The following is a 27,145-nucleotide window of genomic DNA, read 5'->3' as shown; positions in this document are numbered from 1 at the left end:
TGCAGCGCTGTTGGGAGTGATGCATTATGGGCAGCTATCCCAGCGTTCAAGTGGCAGCAACATGCTTTTCAAAAGAGGTGGGTGGGGTGCAGTGTGACAGGGACCGGGGGAGAGAGAGAAAGTGGATTTTTGGAGCCGACACTGTGTATCAGCTCTCTGCCTTGCAAAATCAGAAATTTTTCCCGACCCCTTACTCTTAACTGCAAACAGCCTGCAGACCAGATAAGCAGCTGCTCCAACGGACTCCCTTTCTCACCCCTGCCCCTGCTGTTTCTCTCGTCAAGCAAACACTCATTCCCCTGCCTGCCTCATTCACAGCAAGGTAGTGGGTTTATCTCATTTGATTGTTCAGTCAGTTACAGATTGATTAAACAGGAGCTGTGTTTGTTTTTTAGATAAGCAGCTCCCGGAGCCCCGAGTTCACAACAAAACAAAGAGAGTCAGCATAACAAAACAAAGGGAGTAATTTAGTTAAAAGCATTCTGGGATATCTCCTAATACCCTGGAGGCCAATAACAGCGCTGGTGTGTGGCCACACTTTACGAGCAGCGCTGTAGCACCAGCGCTGCAATGGTTATACCCCAAGCAGACCCAGGTGTACAGCCAGCGCTGCAGCCAGGGAGTTGCAGCGCTGGATGTGCCCTGCAGGTGTGGACAGTTACTAATTGCAGCGCTGGAAAGCCTCCACCAGCGCTGCAACTCTCAAGTGTAGCCATACCCTGAGTCTGTGTTAAACCAATGCTCCAAATCAGTGCTTCATTGCTGGAGGTATGGGCTTTGAAACTTAAACCACAGGCTCATACTTTTGTAAGGGTGGTGAGTTTGCATCCTGGACAAATTCCAATTCTTGAAATTGCATTCTGCCTGCCTAAATAACCATTACAGATTAAATTGGATTGAGCTTAATTTCTTCTTTTGGGACAGGAGCTGTGTCTTGTTTCTGTAGAGCTCAAGTACACTTATGGCATAGTTAAATACTTAATAATCAGTTGCTCAGAGTTCAGCCTACATAAGTGACAGCACTTTGTTGGAGAAATGATTGCCAGTGTGTCTGTTTCTGTAGCCTGACTGCCACCAGTGTGGATGATGAGTTATATTCTTCACTATATGTCAGTTAAGTAGATGGTGGCCAGTCAGAAGGGATTTTTGCATCGAGTCTTCTTTCTCACTATGCTCTTTGCAGGTTTTCCCCAGTCTTTTCTTGTTGTTTCTTTTGTTTTAAGTCATCTCTCAGACAGCAGTATTAGCAGCTAGGAGGGTTACAAATCAGAGGGTTTCAAAGACTTCTCAGGAGGAGTGGAGATGAGGCTCTTTCCAGTTCATCTGTAATATGCTCCAGTTGGGAGCTCACTGTCCACCATGAAAATAGCTGGCAGAAGAACAAAATATTCCTACCTTCTGTTAATTTTCTATGGTTGACAACATCAGTTGGACTCGCTCCCCAGCAGCCCCTCTCTGGCAAAGCAGCCAGTACAATACTAGATAGGATTAGTCTCCACTATACTTTCATATGAAAACTTTCATCATCAGCATCATCATTCTCAAGGCAAATCCAGAAGGGATATAGCCTCCTTGTAGAGTGTAGATCAAATGTTACCTAGATCAATTTCTATCTAGGTCCTTAAAACTGGATGTTCATAAGCTGGGGAACACCTACAGATAAAGCCTAAGAGGAGGAGGAGTTTGGGTGCAAAGCATCCTTCTCCTAAATGATCTCCCTCAGTTTGATTAACATACCAGAAGTTCCAGTCCCCCTTTAAAGTTTGTAAGTAGTCACGGTCCTCCTCCACCCCCCACGCCCACCCCCCGGTATCACCAAGCCACAAAAAAAACAATTAGCTGGTAAGAAGTATTTGGTTTTGTATAGCTCTTTGCAACATTCTGGATAAAAGTCACCATATACATTTACGTTGTCATAATAAACTTACTATAAGTTGTTTGTTTCTGTGATACTGAAGAGCAAGTTATGATCTTCAAACTACTTCAATTTATACCTGATAAAATCGTATTTGATTCCAACCAAATGAATAAATTGAAATGCCTCCACATGAATTACATTAACATTAACTTTAAGTTAGGAAAGAGTGTATTCTGAGTAGCTATAAATTAAGGACAATAAAGCAAACTCAAGGAGAAGTGTGGAATGCACACATTATATGAAAGGGCAAGTATACCGTTCTTGGGTAAGATTACACTATTTTTCTTTGACATCCTTAAGATAAATAGTCTTTCAAAATATAATTGAGTATTGTATGTCGTGGTTGTTTTTTTATGAGTCGAAAAAATACAGGAGTAATATACAGAGCAATATTAATTTCACTAGTTGAGATAAGAAAGGATATGTGCAGATAAGAAAGGTAAGGTGACAGAATGTCTTAAGTAAGGCTATTCATATATACACCTATGTTACCTTTCCCATTATACAAGGACATGGGATAGTTATGGAATTTAAAGGTGGCAAATTCATAAAAGGATGAAGGGAAGCTTTTTTGAAGGTATATAATTAATCTGTGGAATTTTCTGCTGTATGGTGGTGATGAGGCAAATGGAATAGTTGAGTAAAAATGTTTTTAAAAATGTTTTTAAATTACTTTTTGAATAAGAGTATGTGCATTACATGAAGATAAAAATCTATGAGGGCTGTTAATTTTCATGCTTAAAGGCAGAAGATGATCATGAGCCAAAAAAAAAATAATTCCCAATGATATAGCATTACACAGTTTAGGCTCATTGTAGGATTTTACTTCTTCCTCTGAAGTATCCAACATTGGACTATATCAGGGACAGGATCCAGATGGGTTAGACCATTTGTTTACTCTTTGATGGTATTTATATTCCTAAACTCAGTTTCTGAAACCCAGAGACACAAATAAATTTCTGAGTAGGTGTTTTACCATTTCCCCCACTTCTTCCTATTTTGCATGTGTATAATTTTGCTGCTGTATGTAACTTCATGGAAATAATGCAAAATGACATTTTGCCTTTTCTAATTTCATATTTTTATTATACTACTTTAAAATTGTGGACTAAGGCACAGATCCTGCACAATTGAAGTCAATGAGAATTTTTCTCATTGAGTTGTGTGGGGATTGGATCAGGCCCTCAGACAATAACTTTTTGGGACTGAGTGTGGTTTAATATTAATCAACTTAGACCATGGTCCTATGACTGATTGCACAGTCTAAGCATACGCTGAGCCCCATTGACTCCAGTGGGACTCTGTGCAATGCAGAATCCCGTGCATAGGCTATCTGTCTCCTGATACGGTCCTTATTTATTTATTGCTTTTGAGTTAAAACAGCAAACTATAATACAGTACCAAGTGTCTCAGGAATTCATTCAAAATATTTCTTCTAAATGAACTAAAACAGTGTTTCCCACATGATGCGTTCCAGTGCACCAGTGGGTCTTGGGAAGGGTGTAGGTAGGCTGTGCATGCCCTGGAAGAGCTTCCTTCCTTCCTCGCTTCCAGCAGGCCTCAGCAGTAGCGCAAAGGAAGTGGGCCAAGCCAGCGAGTGAGCTGACAGCCAGCAGCCAATACCTGCCTTGTGTGTGCCCTAGAGGCATTCCCCTACTCCATGCTCTCACTTCCTATAGTCAGCAGGCAGCAGCATTTTGGGGAGCAGGATCCAAGGAGCAGCGCTTAGGAAACACTCCTGGGGCATGGGCAAGGAAGGGGTGGGCTGCTTCCTCCATGCTCCCTCTGGTCGGTGGATTCTGAGCTCACTTCCTCTGGTCAGCAAGCAGCAGTGTGGAGGATCCAGGCAGTAGCAGTGCCAAGAAAGTGGCCAGAGCCAGTGAGCAGACAGTCAATAGCTTAGTGTAGTGATCTTGGCCTTGCTGTGAGGACAGAAGAGGTGGCTGGGGCTACTGGAGGTGGCAAGGCTGGGAGAGTGAGAGCAAGGGGTTCTTGGGTGAACCAAATAGGGGGCTTGGACTAAGAAGGGGGGGACTGGAGGGCTGCGAAAGGAAGGGGAGGGATAGCAGGGGTAATGGTGGGTTCCCCAGAAAGTCAAAATGCAGTTGGTAAGCCACCTTAATAAAAGGTTTGGGAATCACTGAACTAAAACATTTTGCTTGATTTAGCAGAGGTCTTTATGAAGAGTAAATTATGAATGTTAGCATGTATTATATGATAAATGACAATAATTGCTAACTACAAATGAAAGCTTCCTGAAGAGTGTCTTTTTAAAAAGCACAAATCTGTATGCTGGCAATTATTACTGTCTCAGTTTTCTTTTGTCTTTATGCAATGGCAAACAAATTTTCTCAGAGATTTCTACATAAAATTTTAGTATTAATATTTTATGGGTATGTAATACCTCTTGAATTATTTTTCCCAGGAACATTTTTGTATGGAGTTTTATCTTCCAATCTGGTATAATTGACTAGGCCCTGCATTAGTATTCTAGATGTCAGTGAAAATGTTCTCACCATTTGTATTCGTTTGTATGCTTGCTAACAACCTTGTCTCTCTCCTAAGAGGCAATAGTATGTCTGATTTATATTTTGAACTTTCAAATAATTTATTTTGTCCTTTATTAATACCAAAGTTGTTATCAGACATTCTATCCCCAGAGATTCTTATTTTGTGTTTTAATGGGTTGGAATCTGGTCCATTATATTATATTGGGATACATATCAGACAAATGACTTCTGCAAGTCTAGTTCTTTTACCTACTATACAGGGATTTTTTAATATAGTATAGGTCAGTAGTTTTTAAACTTTTTTTGAGCTGAAGTTCCCTTTAAGTTACAATTTTTTATTTTGACCCTCCCCCCCCCCCCAACTAAGTCACCCAGTCTGTGGGTCTATTCACTGAGGTGAGTCAGGGTGGCGGTGGCTTTCCATCCCCGAACACTTCTGCTACACAGGGCTTGCCCGAACATTCTGCAGCTCACCCCAGGGGGGTATGCACCACAGTTTGAAAACCTCTGGTATAGGTCAACTCATTCTCCTGACATCTAAATAATGGGCTAATTGTAAATATATTGGTGTGTTCTCTGCTCTAAGAAACCTTGGAATGACTGCAAACACTGGGAGTACTGTCCTGTCAAGTGCAGAGCTATATTCATTCTAAAGAACTGCACTGTAGCTGCTGTAGTTTGTGAGAGAGATTGCAGCAGGTAATCACAATAATAGTCTCTTCCTTCACAGCACAGATAGCCCCCTGATGATTTTAGTGACGCATTTAGGGAGGAAGGTGAAGATGATCAGCTGGTTCGGTACTTGCATCAAGAGCTAATTAAACTTTTTAATGCTACCTTTGAGGCAGATATTGGAAAGGTCCAAAATACCATGGGTTTGGATCTGGGAGAAATTTGCTTATTGTCAGTACTGCAGTTTTAGTAGTGAGTTGTCAGCTTTTAAAATTTGAAATTGAATTTTAGTGAGGGCCTAATAGAAGTGGAGTATTTATCGTGTTTGTCTGATGAAAGACTGTCTATCAAAAGCAGTTTCCTAGTACAGTTTTAGTCAACTAGAATTATTTGGACAAGCTTTTATTCTTGGCTGTAATGCACAGTTTGTTACACCTCTGTCCCGATATAATGCTGTCCTCGGACGCCAAAAAATCTTACCGTGTTATAGGTGAAACCACGTTATACTGAACTTGCTTCTATCCACTGGAGCACACAGCCCCGCCCCTCCAGAGCACTGCTTTACCGCATTATATCCGAATTTGTGTTATATCGGGTCGCGTTATATCGAGGTAGAAGTGTACTTAATTGAAGCTTCTATGAAAGTCCTCAAGAGACTTAGAATTTGGAGAAAGGACATGGATTAGCACACTGATTATTCAAAAAAAAATCGTAGGTACTTATATGCCCCCTTTTTCCTCAGTGGATTGATGTAAATCAAAACAATTTACCGGTAAATAATTTTAATCTTGTTTAGTATTTGGATTAACTATTTTCCTAAATAAATTTTTATTTTTATTGGCTAGTAACGATTAAAACATTGATTTTTTTCAATGAAATATAGCCTTTTTTGCCATCCAGGCGGATACACTATATCTAGCCACATTTATTTAAGTACTGGTAGTTAAAAATGGTGAATGATGTATTTCTTATTTACTAGAGAATGATTAATTTTCAGTTGTGATTTTTGCCACGCTCTGTTTGAATGGAAATTAAAATTAAATTAACATGCATAAAACTATAATTTTAAAATATTTTTATTAGTTAAATAAAGCTCTTACATATGCTGAATACATAAAAAAAGTTTATCAGAAAGTTTATATGAAATTGTTTTGCATTCAAAACTGAATTGATTTATTAAAGAAAATAAATATTATCTGTAGTTAGTGAATGGAACTGATTGATTTTGGTCATTGTGTCCTTTGAGATTTTTAGAACTAGTAGATTTTATCCTCTCACATTCAATTTTTATTAATAGTTTGGAAGCTTTTCTGCTTTTTCAATTCCCATTAGTTTATTAACTTTCAGTAAGTGCCTCATTGAACTGAACTAGTTGAATAAACTGAAATGAAGAAAATATTCTCCCTGCATCTGTAGAAAAGGCAACAGCTATTCACAAGCTGCATTAGCCCTTTAGCAAACTCTGGTTCCTGGTGCTTAGCCAGTGGCTTCCATCAGTTCAGTGGTATGATTTTCTTTAAAAGGTGGCAGCAAACCTATGCTGCTTAATATTATTATTTTTATCTAATTTAAAATTATTTTAATAAATTACAGTACGTTTAGGCCTTAATGTAAGTTGTCATAATTTAAATTAAAAATTTAATAAGGTTTATTTTAAAATTTTATTTAACTTAAAATTTAAAAAATCTCATTTAAATAAAAAACTGATTTTAAAAATTGGATTTTTAAAAATTTGAATAAAATAAACCCCAGTTTGTGTCCACTCTGTGTGCCCTTTCAGTAGTATCTGAATGTCTCACAACACACCTGTGACATAGGGAAGTACCATTATTCACATTTTACATATAGGTGAACTGTAGTACAAAGACTCTGGCTTGCTCAAGGTCACACACAGTCTGTAGCAGAGCCAGGAACTGAATCCAGGTCTACCAAGTTCTAGGCTAGTGCTAGCCACTGGACCGGCCTTCTTGACCTCAAAGACAGATTTTAGCGCTGATGCTAAACTTGTAAAGAGACAGCTTGTACCAAAAGCAGTTTACGAGTACTTCCCTTTGCTGTGCTGGAAGTATATATTTGGATACATGTTCTCCCTCAGCACAACTTCTCCTTCTTGATACTATGGGGAAGTGCTTAATTCTGTATCATTCAGATGGGTCTGTTGCTGTGGAAGTTGTGTTGAGTCCAGGGTCAACATTAAGGCATTCCTTCAGGATCAAGTAGTAAGAGAGGGGGTCGAGAAGAAAAGCAAGTCCTTGTCATCAGTACCTTTTGAGAAATAGGAAATTTAGTAAGAAATATATGGATAAACAAGGGAAAGTTAAAAAATCTTTGGTAAATCTGAGTCCCCCAGTGCACAAGTTCCTCTTCCCGTAAAAATGTCATGTCACAATATATGTGCTCATGAAAACTTAAACATACAAAACCAGTTATATTAGCAACAAGACATTTATTGTGCTTCTGCTTTTTCAAGGAATCCTCAGTGACTTATATATTGGACAGTTGCAATGGGGCATCCGCTCTCCTGCTGATTGTATAAGGAAGCCAACGTTAACACCTCTCTAATCTCTGTTGCCAAAGTATTTTACCTTGTGTGAGCATAGACTGATGTACTCCACTTCTTATATAGTTTATATAATTTAACTTTTTCATAAATGTATGTTGATTAAAGAAGTTGGGTAAGTTTATTGTGTGTGAATATGTGTTTTCAGCTTACCTGCCTTTAAATAACTCCTACATAACAGCTGCATGCAATTAGATGTTTATTGTGGCTGATTTTGAATAATTCTGCTATGCAGTAATGAAATGACACTTTGATTTTGTCCATTTGAGTTTTAATAAATAAGTTCTTAGCTAGATATGTTAGTTATGTTGAGGCTGAGACATGTGTGTGTGTGTGTGTATGTGTTGTGTGTGTGTATATATGTGTGTGTGTGTGTATATATATATCTATATATCTTACTTTATAGTTTTAAGAACTAATAGTATATTCTGGTAAGATAGAAATGTAACTTTAAAATAAAACAACCTTTGCATAGAATTTAAGGGCAGTCTGACCTCCTATATATCACAATCCACCAAAACCACCCAGCACCTGCACACTAAACACAACAACTAAAATCAGAGCATTATTACAGCCTATAGGAGACTAGATTATTATGTGCCACAGGCAAAGAATAAGAGGTACTTAGTTGCACCAGTTCCCAAAGCCCCTATTTGGCATCATCAGATTGTCATGATGGTGTCTTCCTGTTTGTACGTTTTTGGTTTTATGCTTAAGACAGTGTACAACATCATTCTGGGCTACTGTTGAATTAGTCAAAAAACTATTCCAAGTTTCTACATATTCTTCTGTTTGCTTGATGATGAGCAGGGGACATCTTCCTTGCTCCAACTGCCCATCTGGGAGCCCTGTGCTTCTCCAGTGTTCTTAACCACCATCTGCTCGCTCTGGATGCTGGCCCTAGTGCTCTTTTCAAAAGGAGATTGATCCAAAGAGTGAAGAAGGGAAGTGGATTAAATTAATGTTGATGAATTCAGCATTAAATTGCCCACAAATTTTGTGGGGTAGATGAAAATGTTGCTGCTTCAGGTACCACTAGCTAGAGAGTAGATTGGGACAGATATTGCAGAAAATTGTTTCTTGGCAAAGGAGGGGACTAGAAGGGTTATAAACATGTCAGGTATATGAAAACTCCTCTTGTGGTCCAGGAAATGTTTATTTTTTAGGTTAAATTAACAAAGAAAAGCCATTAAATGTAGCTTCCCTTTTCCATTAAAAATCCTTATTTCTCTGCTTCCTCCTTCCCCTCCACTAGGTGAGATATTTTGTGTTTTTTCCTTCCCATTCTTTTTCTTTATTGCCTTATAATTTAGGCATAACAAATCAAATTCAGAACTGTGGCATCCATGTAATGCTGTCGTCCAAGTGAAACTGAGAGCAGAATTTGGCTCGTGTTCAAATTTGGGAACTCTCTCTTCACCATCCTTATTCAGTGTTCCCATGGATGACTATATCTGTCTCACTTTATAATACATTCATCACCATGGTATTTGAGCACCTTCCTTTAGCTACTGTTCTTCCCCTTGCCATCATTATTTCTGGAATCCTTTGTTCTTCACGGGGCCAAACTGGTGTTCCCTCTCCATAAGTTTAATTTTTACTTATTCCTTCTGCCTGTCATCTTTATTTTCTCTTGTGTGCTACTTTTGCTAGTTACTTTCATCTTTGTTCTCTGGGGTGCACCCATCTCTAGAAATTCAATTTAAGTTTTAAATGCTGGCCAAAGTTCTCTGCGGGCAAATCAGAACTAACTGACCCAAATGGTGCTTCTCTGTGTAGAAGATCGGACACCTGGGCAAGTTCATGGAAATAAAATTATATATGCAGCTGTATTTTGTCCTTTCTACCTAATTGTTCCAAAGACAGCAAGAGGTGCAACTTTTTTATATCATTGTGTGTTCAGGGGAAGCGGGGAGGAAAAATGCTAGACAACGTCTGACATTGCATGCATTTATCCACCTACTCAGCTCCTTGGTTTGTGATACTACGCAGCTGTGCAATATTTATAACAGTCATCCTGTATAACTTGATAGTCTATTTATTTCAGCTGAAGACTCTTGTCTGTTGAAGAAATCAATGAAATACAATTGTATTCACATGAGAATTCATAAATGTTCTAAGAACACTAATTTATAAATGAGAGTGATAATAGTAAAGCGGATGATGCCATAGCTGTCTGTGGCACCACTAAGTGACAGTATCACTAGTCGCAGGTTGATGCAAATTGTCTGTGGTTAGCATGGACAGCTTGAGACAATAGTTTTCTTGATAGCTAGTTTGTAAAACAAATGCAGTCTTCTTTTTAAACACTAGTTCCTCCTTTCAGCTATGTACAATGATTTGTCTGACAAACATATTGGAAAGAATAGAATAGCTTTAACTATGTGGATTTTTTCTCTCTTCATATTGAGCAGCTGTTTCTTGTATTCATTGTAGTGTCCTGTGATGGTACACTTAGTTTTTGCAAGACAGTTGTGGAATTGTAAATGTAACTATGCATGACTGTGACAGAGCTCATCAAACATTATCTAGGGCAGGGGTAGGCAACCTATGGCACGGCACGCAAGCTGATTTTCAGTGGCACTCACACTGCCTGGGTCCTGGCCACTGGTCTGGGGAGCTCTGCATTTTAATTTAATTTTAAATGAAGCTTCTTAAACATTTTTATTTACTTTACTTATTTACTTTACATCAATAGTTTAGTTATATATTATAGACTTAGAGAAAGAGACCTTCTAAAAACGTTAAAATGTATTACTGGCACCCGGAATCTTAAATTAGAGTGAATAAATGAAGACTCAGCACATCACTTCTGAAAGGTTGCCGACCCCTGAACTAGGTTTAGTTATTCTTATTTTCTGAGGAGTAGTTCTTCTTCATCACTTGTGTTGATTAACCCCATAGTCAATAATCTCTTAAAATTAACGCTCAAGTAAATGCCTTTATTTTAAAGTAATGTGCATAGTCTGTGAAAAGCATTATGAGATCCATTAAAATATCACAGACGTTCTCAATTTTAACACATCTAGTTTTAGAGATTAGGACCCCATTTTAGTGGTGACTTTACGAGTGCAGACCCCTGGAAGTTTCCTGTCTAAATAGACAGAAGGAATAGAGTGTAGGAAGAGGGAAGGATTATTATCCCCATTTTTCAGATGAAAGGAAGGATGCGTTTGCAGATAAAGCATTCCAGTGCTTTATCTGCAAACGCATCCTTCCTTTCAAGCTTTAGTTCTATCATGGTGTTAACTGTGTTTGTGCCAAATATATAAACATAAGTGGTGAAAACATGTTCTTGAGGATGTTGAATATGATTGAGCCTAATCACTCATTCATTCATCATTCAAGGCAAATCCAAAATGAATGTAGCCTCCTTGCAGATCAAGTGCCACCGAGATTGATTTCTAGCTAGGTCCTTACGATGGTCTGGTTGGATTTCAGTCTGTCCATCACTGGCGATCTTATGGTGGCATTGAAGCTTTGGCAGTCGTGTGATTGCTGACCATTTGTAGCTGCATTGCTTGGTAAAGAAACTTCATAATTCATTGGTCTTCCATCCTAATATGTCTGCACCAGGAAAGCTGTCAAAACCGAACCAGTGCTGATGGAGGCGATTGCTGGGTTTGACTACAAGTATCCTCATTGTTGATCTTGTCCTGCCACTTAATTTGGAGCAGCTGACAAAGACGATGAGACTCAAAATGGTCAATCTGCTGCTCTTCAGCGTCCAAATATCCCAGATCTAAAATTATCCTATGCCAGGTGTGATGGAAAAATGCTTTTAGATGGGGGAGGTGGGAATCCTATTAAATTTGGATCATCATACATTGTGCTGCATACATGTTTGAATCAGTTGTGCTGTAGACTTATTACTAAATGGTAAGAAGCTTATGAAAGTTATTTTTGTTTACTGTTGAATCATCTAAAGAGAATACTTCAGAGTGCTTTACGAACAATTATTAAGATGCAGGGAGTTGCACAAGTTGGCCAAATTTATAGAACATAACCTTGCTCACTTCTTTGGTGAAGCAGATCAGGTGGATTATTAGAAAAGAATTGTTGTTGGATGGGGGGAAAAACTTGCTAATATTAAGTCTTCCTATTTTGTAATCACTGTGAGGGATATTAATGTTCCCCAGGCAGAGCCTCCTATATCAGGGAAGAGAGAAAAGCACTAGACTCCACAAAATCCACTAGACATCTTGGTGCAGATCCAGTTCAGCTGGAGTGCTTCGCTACTATGGCACTGAGTGCTGTATAAAACTCTAAGATAGGCATCCAGCGTTGTTATGAAATTTTGGATTGGGAACTCAGGGCTGCAAAAGGGATCAAGTGATCAGATAGCAATTGGTAAAGTACAGGTTACTTTATAGAAACCTACAGTAGATGTAGAAGAAACATTCAAGGTGGAAAAATTGAGTAATGATCTCTTCCCATTAGTAACAAGTAGCTAGTTCATGCTACCCAAGCTCCCTTTGCAAGGGAAGTGGTATAATCATAATTTTTGTCTACCTACTGATTGGTAGGAGACACGCACTGGACTGGCATGATACAGCAAAAATCCAGAAAAGCTACACATATCCTTTTAAATATAAAACTGCATATAATGAACAGAATAGTACCTGGGTCAAACTTCATCTGTGATGTAACACCGTTGATGTCAGTCAGTTGACTTCAGTGGGGCTACATCAGCAATGAATTTATCCCATGTTGTTTGAACAAAAGAAATATGTAGATTTCTTTAAAAGCAAGTTTTATGTTTTATTGTGCTTTAAGGGTTACTCATTAAGGTTGAAAATCTCTGAAGGTAAGGATTTTACCATTAGCCTGCTCTGAGAAGCACATTCAATGGCCTAGGCCCTAGATCATGTTGTTGGCTTGTAAGGAGTTTTGTTCTAGGGGAACTAGCAAGTAACCTCACAATCCTTAATCCTCTTATCGTGTGATTAAATGTTTGCTATGGGCTATATTAGGAAGAACCCAATTAGGAAGAAGGGATTTTGCTTTCATTCATGTCTGAGTTGCTTACTTTCACTTGAGTAAACCAGATCTATATAGCTACTTAAACAGCCATTTCAATTAAACTTTACTACTATCTTTGCATCAAAGATAAAAATATCTTATGTCCTGTATTTTGCCTTTAATTATCACAGCTCAGTGGTTTAGATAGTGCTTTGAAATGGCAAAATTCTGGCTGACTGCCATGGTACACAGTAAGCCCAATGAAACTTGGAATCAGTTGCTGATAATAAAAATTTAATTTCATGGTATTTCCGCTCAAGTGAACTGAAATCTGTCTCTGCTTCAAGGTGTAATTCTCTGCTTTGCTCACTTCGAAAAAATTCTATACTTACAATTTTATTTTTTTTATTTCTTTCTTGATACTTGCAGTTGAGGCTAAAAAAACTTACCAGATGCATAGTAGCCAAGTCATAGAAACAAAAGAGGACTGTGGGTCCCACCACCAGGACTCTAGGACAACACATTGGTGAGAAGCCCAAATTCTACCATGTCCAACTGCTGGGTTGGGAGAGAGTGCTGAGATTTCTGTAGGGATGCTGACCCTGGGACCCTTCATGGGACCACCATTTTTCACATCATTTTCTGTCTAGTAACGTATGTGTAGTATGTTAAAAGAATAACCAGTGACCTCATTACATGAATGGCTAATAACTCTTCACCTCTCCCTACGCTGCAGCATGGCCATTTTTTTCTAGAATTTTTCTAGCTGTGTCTAAATTCAGTGGCAGATATTGTTCGTTTCAGCTATGTAAAATTATTGCACTTGTTCAAAGATTTCTATTTAAAACACTTTGGAATACAGCATTAAAAATATAACAAATGCAACATGCTTCACAATAGAATATGAATAGAACAGAAATTTGAGCTGGATTAATGGCTGCATTACCATATATAGGTTCAGCATTTTGGCCATAGGCTTGTCCCTCCTTCCCTTGCCACCCTAGATGGGAGCATGTTGGCATTCTCTTGTGGCCATCCACTTCTTTGGGCACAAACAGGGATCAGTTTTAATAGCTTTCAGAAGGAGAGCTGATGGGAGAGTAACCATGACATTAGTCCATATGCTCTGATATGTGGGACTCCATCTCCATGAAAAAACAAACAAAATAATTATAGATTTTAAAAAACAAATTGGTCAGGATGAAGAAACTCTCTTCCACCCTCCCCATATCTTATATCTTAAGACCTTTCAAGGAAGCTTATCAAATACTTTCACTATCTTTGTTTCTCTTTTGGTAGTAAAACATGTCATTCATAATTTGAAAAAAAAATAATAATACACACTTTAACCTGGAAATGCTCCTCTGTTCCTGCTCTGTTCCTAATGTAACCTAGGCTCATGGGAGAATCCTGGGGTGAGCAACTGGTTTTCTGTGGCCAAAGTAAATTTTGGAAAACTGAGAGCTCCCGTGTATATTGTTTATTTTTAAAACCATTTATATTCATGTTAATCCATTTTAAATAAATTAACTAACTCCCTAGGCAATGCACAACTGACATTCTTAAATTAGTTCAGAGAAATTAGTATTCACAGTAAATGCAGTATCACTGAATGAGCATTGTCTGTCTTAATGTGCTGGAAAATTAGTGTATTGGATCAAATGAGATCACATGACCATATGTCATTTGCAGTCCTAAATATGCTGACTTCATTGCCAGTTAATAACACAGATGTGAAATGCTTAGCTTCATATTGTGTGTTTTAGTGACACCCTTGTTTTGATTTTCAGTGTTGAAGAGCCAAATTCTGGTCCCATTGAAGTTGATAGAATTTTGCCCTTAATTTCAACTGTATCAGGATTTACATCAGGAAGCTTGTATTCATCTTTGCCTATGGTCGCACTGACTTCTTGATTCAGGCTTTAGAGTTCCTGATGTCTCCAAGTCCAGCTCCCTTGCACACGCTTCCCCAGTCTTCAATGTTCTCTGCTTCATTTCCTTCCATCTCTCAGCAGGAAACCCAGACTTTGCCATTTCACTCCCACCTTTTCCTAGTGCACGTGAGGACCTTTCTATATGCTCTCTCTAGTGCACCAGTCATTGTCTAGGTTGAGCAAGGCTTTTCTTATCAACTGTAATTGGACCCATTGTGCTTTACTATTGGCTCATTATCTGCAACAATATTCCCATCAGTTTAAGCGAAGCTTACTGTTTCCCAGCTCTTCCCACTCAGAAAATAATGTGTTATCCTCTTATAAGCTCCAGAGTTATGTAGTAAAATATTGCCTTTGCTTTTATGATATTTGAGCAGGAGTGAGAGAATGGACGGGTGTCACTGAGGACCTTATTCATAGAAACAGCCATTGATACTATAGCTATACTTTGAGTTCAGTGTTTATATTTTACCAGCAAGGCTGGACTTCCCCCTGCAAAGAAAATCGTATCCCTTTATTTGGATTTTATCTCTCTCCCCTCACTTGCTTCTCCAAACTTTGCTAATGTATATTGAGACTGCCTTACCTGTACAAAGACTTCCTATCATTCCTCACTTCAAGGGGCCAATTACACATACAAAACAAGTCTGTTTTTCTTTAAAACTATTTGTTTCCCTATTAAGTGATCAGTGCTCCTGTTATAAAAATAGTTACAAAGTTCATATAACTCTAGGGTGTGATGCGTTGCATACTATAAAGTTTTTATGGCCTCATGTTTGGGATGACCAACTTTTTCAAAAGTGGTGTGGTTACAAGTGAGTTATGCAGGTCTACCAAATGACTGGCAATAAAACTTTATAGTGTTCCATATTATCACATTAATTTATTTGTCACACTTTCTTTAATCTTTGTCCATTGTTCATCTCCCTTTGATTCAAAATAAGGAATTTACTGTAGAAATAGTGCCATTTTATGGGCAGAGCTTAGTGATTTCCAAAAGTGCTGTGTAAAGTCAACTTATAATATGCATTTTCAAAACATAGCCATTAATGGAATAGCATTTGTAACACACGTGATATGGTAACTATTAAAATGGCAGTCAACTTGAAAGAGAGTCATTTCCCCCCACCCCCCTGTTATTTCAGGGACTATACTTGTCCCTGAGAGAACCAGCTCAGTCACAGCTCCTAGGCCCCAATCCTACACTGAGAAGCAAGCAGGTAGACCCTCTTTGACTTCAGTAGGGGCTCTGTGTGGACATGGGTATGACTGCATGGTCCTCAGGACAGATTTAGGACCATGTTTTCCTATTTTTAAAAAAAACGGATTTTCTTTTGTGTTGTGGGAAAGACCTGTAGATACTTAGGGAAACTGACTATATTTAAAGTTGGAAGGATTAGATTTTTATCATTAAATGTTGGTAAATGTTGATTTCACTATACATATACAAACAAACAAAAATGTTTCCATCAATAATAATATAAATTTACAGATAAGCAAAGTAAGAAAAATACTGCTTGAAAAATTTTTAATTTGATTTTAATGATATTTACTTGTATATTTTCACATGTGATATTGACAGTTCGTGTTTTAATGGCTATAAACTTTAACTTTTTAATCTCAGTGACAGCCATTAAATAACTATAATCTGACACACACACACCCCATAATTTTCCACAACTGTGAACATTTAAATAAATAAAAATAAAAAATGCTTAAAATGAACGTTGATATCAGTCAAAATTATAAAAAAAAATAAAAAATTAATTCTGCCGAGCCCAACTACATTGGAGAAACAGTGATGCTACCTGCACCAGAGTAAACAAACTGAATACACGGGGACTAACTTTTCTTCCTCTAATCTCTTGGCTATAGAAGTCTTAGGTAAAAATATCACAGTAGTAGTTCCTTTTAGGAAATGTAAAATAGTTAATCAAAGTTTACTTAAAAGTGAAAGTTCTCCAAAGCCATTTCTTGCACTGTCAGTTCTCTTGCAATAAATAGAGCAACCAATATTGGAAAGGTTATTAAAATAAATTTTATAATGTCATGTGGATGTATTTTATGTGGTAGATCTTTTTAATTAGGTGTTTTATCTATTTTATTAAGTAGTGTATAAAGTTTGTAAAGTGCTCTGGGTTCCTTTGGGATGAAATGATCCTGTGTAAAATTACATTCTGGTTTAGTTCTTATTTTATTCATAGCAGTATAAAGAAGAGCATGCTTCTGAATAATGAAACATTATAAAGATAAAATGGTTTGTTTTAAACATACATTCATAATTAGTTTGAGATCTCTGGACAACAAAATATTGTAAAATAGTATTCCTGATCCTGAAAAACTAGAATGATTGTGTGTCGCTTTAAAAAATATTTGGGTATTTGACAGTTATGTGTTTGTGTTGCCTGCTAGGACGTCCCAGAGATACAAAAGGGACAGGGGGAGGGATAGCTCAGTGGTTTGAGCATTAGCCTGCTAAACCCAGGGTTGAGAGTTCAATCCGCGAGGGGGCCATTTAGGGATCTAGGGCAAAAATCTGTCTGGGGATTGGTCCTGCTTTGAGCAGGGGATTGGACTAGATGACCTCCTGAGGTCCCTTCCAACCCTTAACAAACAAACAAACAAAAAAGAGCCATGGCATACTCAGAAAAACAATGCAATCTTCATAATTTTTGGTGGAGGAAGGGGACCTCATTTTTTAGCCTGTGTTCCATGAACCTTAGCATTGATCCAAGCTTTTTCTTCAAGCCACCAGTTTGATTTTTTTCAGCTCCTTTAAATCTCTGTTAAGCAAATCTGAAACTGATAAGTAAAGTTTGATTGCGTGGTGATGTGGACAGAGGGGCTTTTTTCTAGGCTAGTGATATACTGAATCTTTAGCAGCCCCAGATTTCACTTTAAGCTTTGGAGTTCATCTCTCTCTTTTAAAACATTAATTATGAAAATGAACCAGGAACTAAATATATTAGACTGCAAAAAGGGAAACTTAAATCTGTGTGTTTTTATATGCTGTTTGCCACCCTCTCTACTCCTTTGGCCCAACAAGTTTTTCATTTAAACATAGTTCCTGTGCATGACAGAGAAGAAGTGTTCTTCCCACAATTTTCTAAATGTTGCATACTTTGTGGAAAAATAACTTGGGTTGGGGGTTTTATCTCAGAGACCTCATCATAGACTCAAAGACAACAAGGAGTCTGGTGGCACCTTAAAGACTAACATTTATTTGGGCATAAGCTTTCGTGGGTAAAAAACCCACTCCATGCATCTGAAGAAGTGGGTGTTTACCCATGAAAGCTTATGCCCAAATAAATCTGTTAGTCTTTAAGGTGTTACCAGACTCCTTGTTCTTTTTGTGGGTACAGATTAACACGACTATCCCTCTGCTACATCATAGACTGTATTCTTCAGGACAGGTACTGACACTGTTTGTATAGCGTATAGCTTTATGAAGGTCCGTTTTTCCTGATTGGAAGCCTCCAGTCGTCACTGTAATATAAAAATTGATAATATCAATATCTAAATTAATAGAATAGGATGGAACTACTGTAATTTACGTTGCTCAGTTCTTGCTATTTACAACGATTTACAGTATTCTTGTGTTGCAGAATCCTATCTTGGGCCAGAAAATAAAACTCTAGGGAATCTGTAGCATTCAAACAGTTGTATAGCCTGTTTTTCAAAAATGGCTGACATTTTCACCCAGTAAACATGCTTGCAGTGAAGAAATTTGTTCACCAAGCCACTTCCTTCCCCACATTTAAAATGTTCCTAAAAACATTTTAAACCTCCAAGAAATGAGGGGTATGAAAGATAACTTAAAAAGTTAGTGACTTTATATGCTTAAAATTCTCAAACGTAATGTTCATAATTTGATTCTGCAAGAACCAGCCAGAGTGGACATAGTCCAGAATTGACACTAAATATTACTTCTAACATCACTGGCTCTTTTCACCTTTCATCAATAACATCTCAGTTATTACTACAACACAGAAACTTAAATTTTAAAATTCACAGCAAAGACTCTGGGTTGTCTTGCCCACAGCAAGAGGGTAGAACCTATCTTCTGTATCCTTCATAAAAAGGATCACAAGACTCATTGTTATCTTATCCCCCGTGGAGGAAAAAACAAGCCACGGTCATGAAAAGCTCAGAAGGCATAACAAGGATAGGACCTCCTTAGGAAGAAGGAAGAAAAATAAACTCTTTTTGGTAATCATCTGGGGACACATTTTATTTTAATTCCATTGCAGCATTTCAAATGATGAGATATGATGTATTCTACAACTGGCATCTGAATCATTGTATAACCATAGGAGTTTAAAATTAGCTACTTGTATATTAGATAACTCTTCCATTACCCAGGCTCTCCCCTAGTATACACATTCACACTCACAAATTTGCAGTAGTATGTTTAAAAAGATCTTCTTAATCGGAGAGTTTTGCAGAGTAAGTAGCGTAGCAATTGAATGCCTTTAACAGTTCACGGTGCCTCAAGGAGATTTTAAAGACTAGACTTTCAGATTCAGACCTCATGGGACTGTCACACCACCATGAACAGTAAGAATCCTTCAAGAGAAGATTTAAAAAATGAGATTTAAAATGTAGACAAGCACGCACACTAAATATGACTATAGTCCACAGTGCTATAAATAAGAAAATATTTAACCATTTATTAGAGCAGTTGTTTCCTTGCATAACTTGACATAACATCTCATTAAGTATTTTAGAGATTTGCTTCAGCTTTTGCTAATATTCAGTAATGGTCACATTTTGAAACAAAAATAAAAAAACCCTAGTTTACATATAGTTACAGTATACTCTTCAAAAATGTGTTAGCTTTTCCTGAAGCATCTTGATATTGGACCACAGGATCATGTGAACCTTTGAGACAATAGCAGAACTTCAGCAGTAATGGAGTCAGCCACATAGGATAAATGTCAATGAACATTTTTACTCAGTTTTTTATTTCTGTTGCTCCTCTTCATTTTAAATTGTATATTTACTCAGAGGGCTGTTAGGGACAGCATTAGGTCCTTACAGAAATGTTACTTTAATTTTACTTACATTTTCACACTATTTTTATGTAATTTTTGTTTTCTGTAGTGAGCCTGACAACCTAAGAAGCAGAAAAACAAGGAAATATGCCATCCCCTAAATGCGGTACTAAGTGGGGAATAAGTTCTCTGATTAATACAAGGACTATTGCCTTAGACATTGCTCTGTCTGTTTTAGCTCATCGGTCTTTGGGAGTGCTAGACATCAGTGTTTGGTGACAAGACTATTCAGCACCTAAAAAAGTAGTCATGTAACTATTTTAGATTATGTGATCCTTTCTCAACCTTCTGGATTGTTTGGCAATTCAGTGACAGTAGAGACAGTAGTTATTAAAATATAGCACAGACTATTGAAACAATTAGATCCATTTAGCACTGTAGGTTTAGAAGTTTTTCTTTGGCACTGAATATCTCCAAACACACACAATTCAAACAGTTCTTGCATATGCTGTAATATTTGTCTGTCAACAGCCTTTTTGGAAATCTTCTTTTACTTTCTCAGTATGATTGTTCTTTTTTTTTTTTTTTTTGGTTGGGGTTGGTCTGAGCATTTGAAGAATCTTCCTTGTTTAAGTAACTTTTCTAAAACTCCTGCCCCTTCCTGCCTTGCATCTTCTTTGACTTTATCTGTGCTGTACAGAACAGTGCAAGCAATAATACATATTCTGGTATACCATAACATTATTTAGGGGCTTTATGCACCAAAAAAAAAAGAGTTGACATTTGGACTGCAGTCAAAAAACAAGGTATCTGCCATTATGACAGTCAGGAGTTTAAGAAAGAGAATAACCACTTCATTTGTACAGTAGCCTATTTCCGCCCTTACTGGATTCCTAAGTGAATTTCAGGCAAAGGAAAAACATAGAAATATCATGTCCTGTAGAACTTTCAAGCTGAATCTCTGTTCAAGCTCCTATTTGTGAGTAATATAGCAAATGGAAAAAAAAACCCTGTTGAATACAGGTCAAAATCCAGTAAAGCCTCACTTTTTATTATTGTACTAAATATCCGTTGTCTTATAGCAAGGGGTGAGAAATGGCAAGGGGAACCATATATCTGAAGGCAGTTTTTCTAGCACACCCAAGTGTGCTGCAGAGGTTAGCCCTGTGGTTATCACTATGTTCTGTTACTTGGGACAGAATGGTAGATGGTGAGGGGGGTGAGGATGGAAATTTAGGCTTTGACAGTCATTTAGCTACTACTAATATTGCTGTAACCAGGACCGTTTTGAGACCTAGACATTAGGATGTCTTTCTGTCATTTTGGTCTGTGGGCTGGGTCCTGTAGGGATGGAATGTCTTGATTCAGTCCGTTAGTAACTCTCAAACAGAAAGGGGGGGGAATAATAACTGAAGATGCCAATATCTGGAGGTGCTGTTTGAGACATCTAAGAGAAAAATTATGGTGTCATTAACACTTCATGGAGTCAGGATCTTATTCTCCATGGGACAAAAGTAAAGTTGCAAGTTAGAGAGATCAACAGAAGATTCCATGTCCTAAAACGTACAGGGCACTGGCCGGAGGCTGTTTGACTTTCTAATATTCTGTAGTGGGTCAATATGTAGGGTTACCAAATAGCAACTGTGAAAAAAACGGGATGGGAGTGGAGAGTAATAGGCGCCTATATAAGAAAAAGTCCCCCAAAACGGGACTGTCCCTTTAAAAATGGGACATCTAGTCACCCTAGCCATATGGTAAAGTCAGGTCTGACAGTCAAGGTAGCAAATATACAGACGAGGGGTTTGGAGTTAGTCTGGGGTTTAATTTTCAGAAGCCAAATTTCATATTTTTAAATTTGCATATGTTAAGGAAGCAGGCATTATTCTTATTTTCCCTCCTTCAGTTAAGTATAAGGTCAAGAGAAGATGAATTCTTAGCATTTAGCAATGTTTTTTACTGAACTTGTTTGTTCCTTGAAAAACTATTTGATGGTACTGTTAACTAATAAAAGACATTTGCATATATTGTGATCAAATTAGAGCCTTAATAGACATGACACATTTTATTAGTATAATTGTCATCTTCTTGGCCCATCTATGGGAAAACTCCCTTCCGTCCACCCTTTTTGGTTGATGCAAAGGTACTTGAAATATAGTTGTCTATATTTAGTATTTTCTGTTTAAATCTGTTGTGATTTTTTTTCTAGACTAATTTGGACTGATTAGTTGCTAAAACCAGTGAATAACTTTAGCAATTTAAATAACCTTTTGATTAAATAGTTTATTTGTATTTTAGCAAATCTTCCTAATGTTCCATTTTCTTTACAGATAAATTTGCGCCTCATCTTGGTAAGTGGGAAAACGAAAGAGTTCTTGTTTTCACCAAATGACTCTGCTGCAGATATTGCAAAACATGTGTATGACAACTGGCCTATGGGTGAGTCGTTTTTGTGTGTCCTTTAGCTACTAACTGTTCAGTTAAAACTGTTTACTCTTCTGTAATTAAGACTGAAATGTTAATACTTTTATCATTGTTCTTCATATTCAAATGGAAGTTTATATAGATATATTTTCTCTTCTGTTTTCAGTGGTACAAAATTTGAGATGTTGAAGTATAGTCCATTACCCGGCTTACTTCTGAGGCTGCTTCTCATATTCATTGTGCCCTACATACTGCTTTTCCCTCATCTTGATTTTTTTTCTAGACAGACTTGGTACAAATCTAATAACTGCAGAGTGATCCTGGCGGGTGTTAGATATTATACCCTTTGTCGAAGGATGAGTAAGGAAAATATGCCATTTTATATGAATGAAATAGCAAAACTGAACCTCAAATATTTTGTATTTTTGATTGCTTTGCCTCAGAAACAACCTACAAAAATACAGTAATGTCCAGAAAAAAGGTAATGATAAAAGGCAATTGTAAAAGACTTTGAAGGATGAGGGAAGCAGGGAACATATTTAAATATGAAGATATTTTAAATCATTTTGGGAGTATTTATTTTGGAAAGTGGAAGGGCAATCTGAGATGGGGTGTGCGTGTGTACAAGTAAAATAATGAATAGTTCAACAAAAACTGATCAGGCAATCTGTCTCCCTGTCCCACAATCCAAAACACTAGCCAAAACTGAGAAATGACGTTAAATTTGATGAAAGAAAATACTTAGACATTCTCTGATACTGGAAGTCTTTGGGAGCCATTAACTTAGTGTTTCAAGAGGACTAGAAAATTACTGCACATGAACAGGAATAATGTGCATCTATGCTATCTATGTCAATAGGAGTATCAATAATGCATGCTTAGGTCCTAAACTGGTCTCCTCTGAAGGTTAGGAAGGAATTTTTCTTGCCCTAATGCAGTTTTACACAGTTGACAAAATGCAAGGGTTGTGGTCCTCTAAAGTATTAGATACAGACACACAGCTGTTGGAGACTTTTTATGCCAAACTAGCTGGACCAATGGTTCTCTTTGGTATGGCAACTCAGTATCTATTGTACATAGTTGTGTTCTAGAAGCACACTGCAACAGACAAAATAAAATTTATCTTGTGTGCATTTGTGTGAATTAGTACTGGCTCAACCAACTGTTTTGTCTCTTTAAATCTACTGAGTATATTACATTGCAGTTTCAAGTCAGCACCCTGCCTAGTTATTAAGGCGCATAACAGGCACTGTGTAACACAGGATCAGGGATTAATATTTTGTGACTCTTATTTATGTGTCAGTGCATCTAATTAGCATTTCATCAAATTGACTACTTCAGACTTGTGCAGCAGCAATTAAAACTGAGGTTTGTACTTTGTACACATAACAAAGAATGAAGAAAATTGCGTATTTTAATAGGAAAAAAGCCATTCCATATTACCTAAGGAACGACAGCTAATGTTAATGTGTGATCATAGTATGCAACATGTACCAGAGAAATGGCTCACAGGTTGAATATGATTACAGATCAAGTTGTTATGTGTATGTAAATCTTGAGAACAAATAGCTGCTAATGGCCTTATTTATATTGTAGGAGAAAGTACAGTGCCTAGATTTGTCACTGAAATTGTGATCTCTCTTCCCCATCTCTTTAAATTACATTTCATGTGTTAGGTTAGTTTTGAGAGGCAGAAACTGGAATTATTTAAAATTGAGGCAGCTCTGAAATTTATTATTGACTTGTTTAAGCCTTCCCAAGCAGAGAGCATATGTGAATAATCTCTTGTTCTTTACAATTTGAAAACTATCTTTGTTACAAGAGTTGATTATAACTGAGTTCGAATGACGCATTAAAATTATTTAAAGAGGTGACTATGTTGAATCTGTTCCCCCAAGTTTTTATTTATGTGTTTGATTTGTCCATAAGATGTGCAGAGACGAATCTGCCTTGAGGTCTTTCAGAGATATCGGCAGAATTGTGCTCTTAGGTACAATAATAAAGATTCAAATTAACTTCACTGAGTTTGGTGGAGATAGTCTAGGTTTACATCACTGCAGCTGAGGGCAGAATTTTGCCATATATCTGAAATTTGCACAGTGTCATGACTACATTTAATGATCTTAAAGGGTTATAAGCAAGTACGCTTAAGCCAGCTCTCTTCTTTTCCCTTCCCCCAAGGTATATGTTGAAATACTCTTGATTTAAAAACTTCCTCACTCCCAGTGAGAATGTCCAGTTTGATTCATTTGCTCATACAGATTGTTGACATGCCACCTAGAAAAGTTTCTCTTTATTCCCTCTTTTCTAAAATTACTTTATCCTCTGAGTATAGTTGTTGGAATAATTAAATTTTCTCTTATGCTGATTATCTGATAAATGTTAGGACACTTTTCAGTTGAACTTTTTTTCATTGGTTTAGCTAGGGGAGAAGTGTTTTCATTATGAAAATTCAATATCCCAAGTGACTGTTTAAGGGGAAGAATTCTCGAGACTCTGCCAAAGAGCAAAGATTAAAAACATAAAATGGTGGATCAGCCGTCAGGAATTATTATACCAAACTGCCACTTTTCATCTTCTGGCCTCTTGTATTATTGCATCTTTCTAGTACCACAGATTGGCTAAACTTTGCTACTGCAGTCCAGATGGAAGTCAGAGAAGTGAAATCTTAAAGCAGAAAATTATAGATAAAGTTTCATCAAGCAGGATAATTGTGGCTACTCTATTGACAGCATATCAATGTCCCTTCATTGAATTGCATTTCATTAAAACAGGTAGTAAATGAAAACGTGAATTTCAGATGGTTTCAGTTGTCTAGTTTTATCACATCTTGTAAATTAACCACTCTTAAGGCATCTAGTAAATATTGCCACTTCTGCACACTTTCTGCTCATACTTGCTTCTGATGTCAGCCTGACTTTGTAGTGCTCTGTACACCTCTAATCATATGTCATTGTGCCTGATGTCTTTAAAAGTGAACAGGCATCAATTGTAATAGTTCATTTTTCACTCTTCTCTTCCTGCATCTTTTCCTACCAGATGCTGGTCACACACTTTCCACAATGTTTTAAATACCTTTCCCAACACCCCTGTTTCATTTTCTCTTCCTCTCTGCCCATTCTATCCATTGCATATTCTGGGCATACAAGTTGGCTTCTCCTGTCCCTTCTTCATGTTTGCTATATAAACATTGCAATAGATGGAGCAGAGCAGAAGCAGATTTGTGAACAGTTGGTATCAGTTACCTGGTCAGCAAATAAATGGAAGACATCATTCTGAAAGAGCAGATTTAAATTAAATAATTTTGTTAATGTTTTGCAATATTTACCCTTAAAACGTAATATAGATTTGCGTACTTGTTTTGAAAATTGACAGAAATTTTAAACGGGAATAATAAGTGATTATCTAATCTTATACATTACTTATACATGATTCTTACAGCTAATTTATGGTACATAAATCTGTACAGACTGTGCTATGAGAAATTTCCTGAAATATATCAATATGTCTCTCTTCTGTGAGGGTCAGATGCTTACCATTCAGCTTTTCCAGGAATTTCAGGATATGTTCAGTTCATTATGCCCTCTGGAAATTCAGCTGCCTAAATCTAATCCTCATTCAACACTGCCCAGTAGCCACAGAGAGGAGCACTTCTGCTTACTGATTTTAAATGATTTTCAAATCAGAGAACGGATGTGTTCCTACTATATATGTGGCTGCTTATCAGTGCTGGACTGAGACTGAACTAAGCCAGTTGAATGTTGGAAGGCAGAGAGATTGAGAATCTCCTGCAATTGAAGGAAAATGGAACTAAATTATCCAGATGGATATTGAATCTGAATGGGGACAGGAAGTGTCTTCCTTATCATCCATTGAAAAATATTTTGCATAGAAACTTATAACCATAGATATCACTTATAACCATTAATCAAGCAGAAGTAAAGTGAGGCAAAGAATAGTTATTACCCAAGTTTGAATTGGGAAATAAGGAACAGAATTTAGGAGTCTTAACTTCAGATCCTCTCCACTAAGCAGCAGGCCGCACTGTCTTGTTAGTACTGAACTGGAAGAGTTCTGTTTTTTCTTTTCTACCCTGGATGGGGGGAAATAAACAAAAGATGCATATGCTGGGCTGTTTCTGACAAAGTCCTCTTTCTTCTTTTTCAGATTGGGAAGAAGAGCAGGTCAGCAGTCCAAATATTCTGCGGCTTATTTATCAAGGACGGTTTCTTCATGGCAATGTGACACTAGGAGGTAATGAAATAACGTGGGTAGTATAATTTAGCAACTTTCTCCCTAGGCAAAGTGAATATTTATTTAAAATGCAGTAAATTCTCGTTTAAGTAAAACCCTCTCTAGACTTCAAGGTCACAACATGGTTTTCTGCACAGTTTTGCTGCAGCATAACATGGTAACTCTGTGTTACCTTCATATTTTTCCATCCTGCTAGAATCAGGTGTTAGACTATGGTATATATCACTGTGTAAATTAAATCTTTTCTCATGTAAGGAATAGTTATACTATCTTTATTGTCTTTTGATGAAAGAAGGATGATTTTATTCCACTTCTCGTATACTGCATTTATATTGTAAACCATTTCAGAAATTTCTAAGTATATTAAAAATGATGGATAAAGATTATGATAATTGGTTAAACAATACTAGGGAACTTAGTGTAATGAAGAAAGACACCCTGTGAATTAGAACGAGGGAAAATATTTTTGATATCTAGCTCTGTCCCAAGGATACAATTGTATAGTTATGTGAGAACAAAAGTAAATGGCTTCACTTTGTATGGTGAGGAAATACAGCTCGAGTGTGCCCCCTTGTGTCATGTTTTCTAGTTATATTTTGTAGATTTATTTTTTATTTATCAGAGATGTAGCACAATGTATTGTATTTAACAATATTTCCTTTCAGAGGTGGTGGCGGCCATATGAATTTTAAGTAAAATAAATGTCTAAACAAAATATCTCTCTTCTGTTTGCTCTTACCAAATCTGACAAGTGAGCTAAAGGGCTTATTCTCTCTGTCAATACATTGCTTCTGTTAATGCTGTTGGTAATTATGAATGCACAGGGAGGGGAGAATGTAATATAAACTCATCCCTGGGGTAGCTGTCTTGAAGTTAAAGGTAAACTTGGAATGATTTTATTCCTTTGTATTTATCATTTT

General features: G+C 37.2%; 1 protein-coding gene across 1 annotated transcript in view; it reads left to right on the top strand.

Moving 5' to 3' along the window:
* Nucleotides 1–27,145, top strand: part of UBL3 (ubiquitin like 3) — a 62,703-nt gene that overhangs the window by 28,650 nt on the left and 6,908 nt on the right. The window contains exons 2-3 of the mRNA XM_039519038.1: nucleotides 21,878–21,986; nucleotides 26,139–26,225. Of these exons, the coding sequence (XP_039374972.1) occupies nucleotides 21,878–21,986; nucleotides 26,139–26,225 (196 nt within the window). The remainder of the gene's footprint in view (nucleotides 1–21,877; nucleotides 21,987–26,138; nucleotides 26,226–27,145) is intronic.

Source organism: Mauremys reevesii, linkage group 1, assembly GCF_016161935.1.
Source record: "Mauremys reevesii isolate NIE-2019 linkage group 1, ASM1616193v1, whole genome shotgun sequence".
Lineage (NCBI taxonomy): Eukaryota > Metazoa > Chordata > Testudines > Geoemydidae > Mauremys > Mauremys reevesii.
This window is presented reverse-complemented; position numbering and strand designations above follow the sequence as displayed.